Here is a 10,499-nt window from a genome sequence, read left to right as displayed (position 1 = left end):
TCACTGTACATAAATTATATTTTAATTAAATGCATTAAAAAAAAGTTTAAGGATTTGAGAATGTGACAGGCAACGGCTACCCAATCCACTCCCCCCCGGATGGCAAGACCACCCTCTTAATTTCATAAAGAACATGAACCTGTATCTGGTTTACTTTTACATAGAAAACCTTACTCTTCCTTCAGTAGTTGCCTAAAGCTGGAAGTTTAAAATCTTGGTCTTGTATTTTTTGGAAAAAGGCTTCCATAGCATTGATATAGAGCTCTCCCAAGAATGTCTAGGCTGCCTTTTCTCAGCCAAAGATGCTTTTGCCTCCCAGGTGACATTTGGCAATGTCTGGAGACAGTTTTGGTAGTGACAACTAAGAGAAGATGCTACTGACATCTAGTGGGTAGAGGCCAGAGATGGAAACATCGTACAACACAAGGCAGATGCCACCACGAAGAGCTATCAGGCCCAGAATATCAATAGGCCGAGACTGAGAAATCCTAGTCTAGAGCTATACACGACTCAGAGTATTCTCGTTTTTCCATCTCATCATAGAACACAGTACGATTTTATCTCTGGAGTGATATGAGCCCAAACTTTTTATTTGTTTTCTTCTCTCTCTCTCTCTCTCTCTTTTGGGGTGGGTGGGTATATAAAACCTTGTTCCTTAGAGAGCTTTCTGTTTCAGAAACATAAAACGGAAAATGCATTTGAACTGGTACAATACTATCTTATTAAAGTGTGGTCAGAATGCAAATTCCCTGAGGGCAGGATCATATCTTCCTCCTTTTTTATTGCCCTGTAGTGCCTTATTCAACTACCGTTCTGTCAGTTTGTCCTACTGTGGCGGCTTGCATGTTCCTGCAATGCTGGAAGCTATGCCATTGGTATTTCAAATACCAGCAGGGTCACCCATGGTGGACAGGTTCCAGGGTTTCAGCAGAGCTTCCAGACTAAGACAGACTAGAAAGAAGGACGTGGCAGTCTACTTCTAGAAAAAGTGGCCACTGAAAACCTTAGGAAGAGCAGTAGAACACTGTATGATATAGTGCCGGAAGATGAGCTCCTCAGGCTGGAAGGCACTCAGAATAAACTGGAGAAGAGCTGCCTCCTCAAGTAGAGTCGACCATAATGATGTAGATGGAATAATGCTTTTAGGACCTTCATTTGAGGATGGGGCATGACTCAAAACGAGAGGAAAAAGCTACACAAATCCATTAATGATCAGAACATGGAATGTACGGAGTATGAATCTAGGAAAATCGGAAGTCACAAATGAAAGGGAATGCATAAAGATTGACATCCTAGGCATTAGTGAACTGAAATTGCCCTGTATTTGCCATTTTGAATTGGACAATCATATGCCCTATAGTACCTAAGGCATTTGACTGCTAACCAGAAGGCTGGCAGTTCAAACCCACCAGCTACTCCTCGGAAGGAAGACTGGGTAATCTACTTCCATAGAGATACCGCCTCAAAAACCCAAGGAGGGGTCACTATGAGTTGGGAATGACTCGACGGCAGTGAGTTGGTTTTTTTCTTTTTTCTTTTTTTTTGATGCCCTACAGTGCCGGAAATGACAAATTGAAGAGGCACATTCATTGTCAAAAAGAACATTTCAAGATCAACCTGAAGTACAATGCCGTCAGTGATAGGACAATATCTATATGCATACAAGGAAGACCAGTTAAAATGACTAACAGCATTTTCCGCACTTCCTCCTCCCTGTGGTTACCATTTCTGTTTGTCCTTCTTTCCTACCCCTTCCTGCTTTCTTAGCTTTATCCCTGGGCCAGTGCTGCTCTTCTGATCTCCTGCGGTTGAGATGGATCGACACAGTGGCTTCAACAATGGGCTCAAACAGCAACGATTGTGAAGGTGGCCCAGGACCAGGCCGGGTTATGTTCTGTTGCACATAGGATCCCTATGAGTCAGAACCAACTTCACAGCACCTAATAACAACAAAAAAAAATGCAGTGCCTTATTCAATATATGCTCTTTAATTTTATAACTGATTATCTGATTGCTATTGGGGGAAAAAAAAGCTCTACTTGCCTCAAACTGTGCTATATTTTGAAGCTTCTAGAAAGCCCCAGAAAAGTGCTGATTCAGCTTTAAAGTTGCATGGCACAGAGGCTTCCAGGCATCTGAGATATTCAGGATGGACCTAATACTTTGAAAACTCATACCCTTCAGAGTCAATCGATGAGGGTCTTCAGTGAATCCTAGGGAAGAACTGAAATGGGATTACTCATTGTCCAGCTTTCTTTCCCTCCACCCACCTCCTCTTTCTGGAACAGATCATCCTACCAGTGGCCTTGGTCGCTGTCTCCTTAGTAAGGCCAACTGTCTGACACAAGGGCTTCTTATGCTTTAGATAAACTGACTTTTGGTCTCCCCTCCGCTCTTCCAATTTTACAAAACAGAGAATAAAATGATTCCTTGTGAATTGTTCATACTTTCCCTCAAAATAAGGTAATTAAGTATTTTGAAAAAAAGAATTTTCATTTTAAGGTTTTTCTTGTATGTAAAAAATGAAATAAACAGGGATCATAATTATATATATCAATCCATAGTTTAAGTGGAAGTCCCTGCATGGCAAAAGGTTGAAATTTGGCAGCTAACCACAAGGCTGGAGGTTCGAGCCCATCCCAAGGCGCCCCTGAAGAAAGGCCTAGGGATCTGAGTCTGAAAAATCCTCCAGTTGAAAACCTTAAGGAGCACAGCTCTCCTCTGGCACACATGAGGTCACCATGAGTCTGAGTCGGAGTTAACTCCATGACAATGGGCAGCGGAGGTGGTGGTAATTTAAGGGAGGGAATCAGACCATCCCTAAGAATCTGTTACTAATCCCTCACTGCTTAGCAACAAAAACACCTTTACATTCCATGGTGAGGATGTGTTTGATTTTATTTTCCATTTGTAAACTAGTCCTGGCTTATTTTGTGTTTGTACCACTATTCCTCCAGCCTTGAAGTGTGTCCCTCTGTTAGCTCGTCAAATGTGGAAAGCTCCTTCCGGCCTGAGCCCCTTCAGTCCTGATTCTCTACTGACTGAATCCATTTCCCCTTGTTCTGTTCAGGGGCTGGCTCCCCGGTATCTTAAAGTCTCAGGCTTCATTCTCATTTCCTCAGCAAGGTTTTCTCTGACCACCCTTCTAATAAGATCCTCTCTCATTATTAGGAGCTCTGGTGGTGTAGTGCCTAAGGCACTTGACTGCTAACCAGAAGGCTGGCGGTTCAAACCCACCAGCCACTTATCGGAAGGAAGATGGGGCAATCTATTTCCATAGTGATCCTGCCTCGGAAACCCAAAGAGGGCTCGCTGTGAGTTGGAATCGACTTGACAGCAGGGAGTTTGGGTTTTTTTTTTTCTTCTCATTATTATTATTAATTTATAATCACAGTACACTGGACTTTTCCTTCAAAACATTTGTTAAATGGTCTTAATTAAAATTATATGCATATATGCTTAATGACCTGTCTCCCTTACTGCTCCACAAGAGCCATGCAGAACCCAGCTGGCTTTCAGTCTCCACTCGGGCAGTGGATGGGCAAGGTCCAGGCCATGGCTGGGAGGACTGGCTTCTCCCCCTGTCTTTATTGCCCATGACTCCACTGATCACCACATTATTGTTTCATTAAGAATCTTTCAGATGGATCTCTTCTCTCCTTGCCCGTGACCACCAGCTTCTTTCAGGCCCCCAAAAACCCAGTTGCCCTGAGTCAACTCCCACTCGGGGTGATCCCGTGCATGTCAGAGTAGAGGTGCATTCCCCAGGGTTTTCCATGGGAAAACTTGCTTTTCTTCTGAGGCACCTCTGGATGGACTCGAACCTCCAACCTTTCCATTGTTAACTGTTTGCACCACCAGAATTATAACAATGACTCTCCGTCGCTTTTTCTCCTCTCTCATTCCCTCTGTGTTCTGCCACCCACCATTAGGTGATAATTTCAAAATTATCACCTCTGCCATATTGGTCCCGTGCTAACTATATGTCAAGTCCAAATCTCTGTGTCCAAGTGCCCAATTTTTGCAATTAAGAACCCACCTGATCTATCTAATCTTACTTCTCCACACTCCACCCAAAAGCCAGTCTTGCCAGGCTGCTCCCTTTGCCAGGCTGCTCTTGGCATGACTACCACCAACTTGCCCCTACTCTTGCTTGTGGCAAAATGCCCTTCACCCACTATACCACTTGTGGAAGTCTTTTATAGCTCAAGTCTCATGTCCGTGATGAAACTTGCTCCAAGCCCTTGACCTTTCCTTTTCTGAACTCACACTGCACTCCACAGCATGCCATTTAGCGCCTAACCCTTCTCCATTAACATACATCTGCTCTATCTGCTCAAAGGACCGATGTCAGCACCTGGTCTGTGGGGCTGGCCATGGACTTTTTCCATGGCCTCCAGGACTCAATTGTACCAGGCATGGAGGAGGCACTGAATGTTTATTTTACTGATAGAGAAAAATAAACAGGACAACACCAAAGCTCTGTGGCCTTACCGTGGGCTGACTGCCTCTCCACCCAGGCAAGCAGGTTTACCCTGCAACACCTCCTGGGGCCACATGACCACACCTGCCTGGTTCTCTCTTACTGTTAAACTCCTACAGCCTCTTAAGGCCCATGCCAGCCCCTTCCCTGACAGCCCCACCCCACATTGAGGGTCCCTTCATCTACTCTTACTCCTTAGCACCCACTCTCTCTGTCACTGCTCTGTCCAATCCGGGAGCCCCATGTGGTCAGTCCAAATGGAGATGTGCTGGAAATGTGAAATCCCTACTGGACTTTTGAGACGTCATACAAAATTAAGAATGTAAAATATCTCATTCATAATTTTTTATTGACTCCAGGTTACAGTGCTAATATTTTGATATATTAAGTTAAATAAAACACATCAATTTTTTTTAATGTTTTAAAATGTAGCTACCAGGAGATTTGGAATTCCCTCCATGGCTTGCATTCGTGGCTCACCTTACATGTCTATTGCACGGTGTTGCTCTGTAGCCTCCATGTTGCTGTTGTTGGATGCTGTCGAGTTGAGTCTGACTCCCGGCGACCCCAGTGACAGAGTAGAACTGCCTCATAGCTTTCTAGGCCAGTGGTACAGTGGTTAAAGCATTCAGCTGCTAACCACAAGGTCAGCAATTTGAACTTACCAGTTGCTGCACAGAAGAAAGATGAGGCAGTCTGCTTCTGTAAAGATTGACAGCCTGGGAAACCCTATGGGGCAGTTCTAATCTGTCTGATAGGGTTGCTATGAGTTGGAATTGACTTGATGGCAGTGGGTTTGGTTTGGGTAGTTTCTACTGAAGGAGATCGTCAAGTCTTTCTCCCGCAGAGCCACTGGGCGAGCTTGAATGGTTAGCAGCCAGGTCCTTACCACTGCACTATCAGGCTCCTTTATAGCCTCTATAGCCTGAGTCAGCTCCAGGCCTGTGGGCTCAGGGAAGGGTCTTAAAGTGGCCGGTAACCTCATTTTACCCAGTGCCTTGCCCTGAACCGTCCCTTTTCTTGTAACGTTCTATTTTCTCATGTAATTGAAGACCATCTTGGTGGTCTAGGGCTTAGTGCAGTGATGGGCTAGAGACCTTCCTCCGTATGACCGCGTAGAGGATGATCACAGAATCACTAATTGCCTCGTCAGAGTAGATGGGTTATAAAAGACACTTGGGTGCTGAGTCTAGCTCATCTGAGGAACCACGTCCATTTATCATGCAGAAAACCAAGCCTGTTGCCCTCAAGTTGATTCCAACTGATAGCGACGCTGTAGGACAGAGGAGAACTACCCCATAGGGCTTCCAAGACTATGATCTTTAAGGAAGCAGACTGCCACATCTTTGTCCCAAAGAGCAGTTGGCGAGTTCAAAACTCTAACTTTTCGGTTAGCAGCCAAGGGCTTAACCAGCACTCCCTTTGGGAATGCCAGGTAGCTGAAAATACACCTAAGGTCATTAACACAATTCCAGTCTAAATCAACCCAATTATTTCTCAAAGTTATTCAAATGTTAATGAAAGACAGTCTGGGACACACCAAGTTTAACCTAATCTGGGGGTTATAAAAGTTCTTTTGAAGATATTGCAAAATAAGCTTTTTAATACTATTGTGCTGCAGGCTTCATTGTGTTCATCAAATTAATAAGAGAAATAATAGGAGAAATAAACTTTCTAACAAAGTTCAGTTATAATATAGATGAGTACTGTCCAATAAAACTTCCTGTGATGATGGAAATGTCCAACGTAGTGGTCGATAACCACAGGTTCTCAGGAGTGCCCAGTCCCTGGAAAAGGACATCATGCTCGATAAAGCAGAGGGTCAGCGACAAATGGGAAGACCTTCAACGAGACAGACTGACACAGTGGCTGCAACAACATGCTCAAGCACAGTAACACAGGACCAGGCACCTGACAACAGCAACAACCACAACCACATGGGGCTATCATTTTGGACAGTGGAACTCTTAAAAAAAAAAAAAAAGTCACCCTAAAAATAGTTTCTCTGTTTCTAAAAGTGGGGAGCTCACGAATAGTAACAAATCTGTACATTTCCATTCTAAGAGATGTTGTTGTTGTTGTTATGTGCCGTCGAGTCGGCCCCGACTCATAGCGAGCCCTCCTTGGGTATCCGAGGCAGTATCACTACGGAAGTAGGATTGCCCAACCTTCCTTCCGAGGAGTGGCTGGTGGGTTTGAACCGCCAGCCGTCTGGTTAGCAGTCAAGTACTTTAGCCACTATGCTACCAGAGCTCCTATTCTAAGAGATAGTCTTTATATTTCATTAAATTAAGAATTTACAGTATTAAATTGATTTTCCTATGGTCTAAGATCACATGCCTATATTTTATTATGTGACAATTAGGTTAAATTTCACCAGATGGTATACTAAGCGAAATTAATGTTCTCTTCCATCTTTGGCAACAGCTGTAGCCTTTTATCTTTATTATATTTCAAATCCCCAAAGTTAGGACTGTCAACAGAATTACCTAATACAAATAACAATTGGGGTTGACAGCCAATGATCACCTGTGGAGAGGGAAAGGAGGAAGGTAAAGCAGAGCCCAGGGCTGCCACGAAACCGCCTGCTGAATTTTCTATGACCTCCAACTGTCCGTTACCCCTTATTCTGCTCCATCTCATCTGAAAAATAGTCCAACTGAAAAATCTAAGGGAGGTACTGAGCCTATGATGATGACAAAGATGCTGCTGATAGTGACAATCGGAGCACTGGAAGTAACTGCCAACATGGGGTGCTCAGTGTGGCAGACACTAGCCAGGAACATTCCACCTTCTGTTCCAATCATCAACACCTTTGGGAAGAACTGTGATCACAAATACACACTGGGCCTTCTCTGGGGTAGTGAGCTTCCAGAAACAATGAGGACTGACTGTCTCTATAATTAAACAGATGAGGGGCATGGACAGTATGCAATTAATGACCCCCAGCACTGACGACTGGAATATTCTGGGTGAAAACACATACGGGCAGTGCATATGTCAAAAGCAAATTCAAACAGTGACTGACACCTGTTTTTCCAAGTGCCTTACAAAACAAGAACATTTTATGAGATGTGGAAAATTAATCAAGTAAAGCATCTACTTTGCCAAACCACTACTTTTCATCTTTTGTCAATGCTAAAAGGAGCTGTAGTGGCATAGTGGATAATGTATCATGCTGCTAACCAAAAGGTCAGTGATTCAAACCCTCTAGCTGAGACTGGGGCGATCTACTTCCATAAAGATTTACAGCCTCAGAAACCCAGTGGGGGGTCGCTATGAGTCAGAATTGATTTGAAGACAGTGAGTTTGGTTTTTGGTTTGGAAAAGGAGGAAACGATCCTAAAGATGTAAGCATATTAGATTTTAGCACTTTAACTTTTAACTTTTGTAAAAACAAAACAAAACAAACCAACTTTAGTAACTAGATAACTATGACTAATTTTTTCCATTTTCAGCTTTAGACCACAATGTACCAGAGTAAGAATAAGACAGAAAGGGTTATAGGATGTGGACATGCCCAAAGGAAGCCACACCCAGCAACCAGAAAATTGTTATGACCTGGGCCAGTTTAGTTTAATGAGGATACAGTCAATGTTGGATGAAATAACATAAACTTAGATTTTATATATATATAGAGAGAGAGAGAGAGAGAGAGGGAGGGAGGGAGGGAGAGAGAGAGCGTACTTTCAAGCCCTCAGATTTAGCTGGATTAGCAATACTAATGAATTCCATTTCTCATGTACTTATGGGATCAAGAGAGTCAACACAAAGAGTAAAAGTTGAGAAACAGACTCTCAAATCAGCCAAATTTGAAAACTCTGCACCATTTGTTTTCAAATAGGGGAAAATATGGAAAATTCCTCTTTAAAAGATATATATAGCCATTTAATTAAACTCTTCTCCCCACCAACACACACGTTATCAGTCTCCCACCCCCATACTCTGAGTAGTTCTTAACCAGAGCGATTGTATCTCCTCTGAGCTTATCTGGCAAAGTCTGGAGATATTTTTGGTTGTTACAACTTGGGGTGGGGTGGGGTGCTACCGGCATCTGGTGGGTAGAGGCCAGGGATGCTGCTCGACACCCTACAGTGTTCAAGACAGCCTTCACAAAAAAGAACCATCAGGCCCCAATGCCAATAGCGCAGCAGTGGAAAAACCCAGATGAGAGATGTAAGGTGTATTTCCAGAAGAGTCCAAGTGAGCCCATTTGCTGGCTCACTTGCTCATCCGAGTTTGCAGCAGAGCACACATTTGCAAGCCAGTAGCTAAAACTAACTCTGCAGTCTGTAAGTACAGGACAGAATATTCCCAAGCGTGAAGCCACTGAACTTGCAAATAAATAAGCAGTACCCAGAAACTTGAGTTTCATGTGAAAAATTCAGTCTGTGGCAACCTTAATGAAAAAAAAAAAAAAAAAAACTGCCACCTCTTAGGCACAATAAAGAGGGGGCTCCAAAACCTTTGAAATCAGGGGGCTTCCCTTGTCCCATTTCGCATGACATTATTTTAAAATTGGTCCAAACAATTTTCCACAGTGATTTTAAGAGACAAGTAGAGAAACAATTGGTTAGTCACATAGTTCTTAAGCTCCATAATCACACGCAGGAATACCGATGATATCCAGTCCACACATACGTCACAGGAAGTAAACTTCCTCAAACAAGAAGCCACGGTGTACTCACAGGCTCGGTTCCGGGTTTTGTAGGTGCAGGTGTAGAGGCTGCAGGGCCGTCTCTGCACTGGCCTGGGAATCTGGATACTTCGCCACGGCTTGGTGTGAGGAAACACTTGACAAAGGAGTCGCAGGCCATTCATCAGGACCATCTTTAGCTTGAAATCTTGATCAGTTTCCAAGTAACTTGCAAGAACCTAACACACCCTAGTGCCAGGAGGGCAGAGGAGGAAAAGCCAAAAACAGTAGAGACTTAAGATCATGTGGCCACCCTTAAGTAGGACAATGACATTCAGACTACTGGAACACACCCCAGGGAGCAAGGGAGGGCACCCCAAAGGAGGAGGGAGGGTGCCCCAAAGGAGAGTTGATCAGCTATCCACTCTTACTCCTCAAACTCATTGGTCACCTCGGAGGAGGGCAGGGCCGGAAGGACTGAGTCACTCTCTGCCTTTCCCTCAGGGCTGGCAAATATTAGAGGCCCAGGGAAATGCTTCTCTTTACGCACGCACGGGAATGAAAAGACCGTGTAGAACACAGTTTCTTAAAGTTTTTTAAAAATGGGCTTCCGGAAATTCCCCTTAATTGTCTTGCCTGTACCAAGAAACCAAAATGAAGCTCCCTCCAGGCAGTCTGAGTAAAAACAATCTAGGACCTTCTAGATTGCATTGAAAAAAAAAAAAAAAAAGATACATCCTGCCAAAATGGTTGTGGGTGGGTCTGGAAGCCGAGCTTAAATATCATCTGTGACTCTTGGCCAGCTTTAGTTTACATGTCCCTCAAACATGGGAAACTGGAGTAGGTAATCCTCGCTTAACTTCCAGGTAGATAGATGCACTGTGAGCACACACTCTGACTTCACTTAGACACCTGCACCTCACATAGTTCACGGGGAGTCTCAGCACACTTGCACCACCAGCACCCACTGCTGTGTTCTGAAATCGAGGTCATGGCAACTGGGCCACAGTTGCTCCATCACCCCTACCCCACTATTGCTACATCCATTTATCCTGGAAACTGTCTGTGGACCATTTCAACAAATAAGTTTAGAAATGAAATCATTTTTTTCTTGATTACACATCACTGCAACTCTAGGTTATCAAAGGGTTCAGGGTGATTGCTAGGGATGAAGTCAGACAGCTGGTTGGGAACACCGTTTGAGCAACCAGGAGCACGCACGGCCACAGGGTCATGTGACCTGGCCCTGCTGGGCTCCCAGCCTCCTGTCCAGGTCCCTGCTCTGCCCTCTCTCTCATCAGCCACATGGACTTCACTTCTTCCAAGTCCCAAAGCTCCCCCAGGCTCAGGGCTCATGCACAAGTGCTTCCTTCCCTGGGC

The 10,499-nt window shown here is 44.2% G+C and overlaps 1 protein-coding gene across 1 annotated transcript in view; it reads right to left on the bottom strand.

The window, feature by feature from the left end:
- The window catches only part of CA5B (carbonic anhydrase 5B), a 35,889-nt gene extending 26,576 nt beyond the window's left edge, over nucleotides 1-9,313 (bottom strand). Inside the window, exon 1 of the mRNA XM_007957130.2 lies at nucleotides 9,172-9,313. Coding sequence (XP_007955321.1) covers nucleotides 9,172-9,313 — 142 coding nt within the window. The remainder of the gene's footprint in view (nucleotides 1-9,171) is intronic.
- Between the last annotated feature and the right edge of the window lie 1,186 nt (nucleotides 9,314-10,499).

The sequence above is a fragment of the Orycteropus afer genome, unplaced genomic scaffold, assembly GCF_000298275.1.
Source record: "Orycteropus afer afer isolate SDZICR_OR568_19922 unplaced genomic scaffold, OryAfe1.0 scaffold00712, whole genome shotgun sequence".
NCBI lineage: Eukaryota > Metazoa > Chordata > Mammalia > Tubulidentata > Orycteropodidae > Orycteropus > Orycteropus afer.
This window is presented reverse-complemented; position numbering and strand designations above follow the sequence as displayed.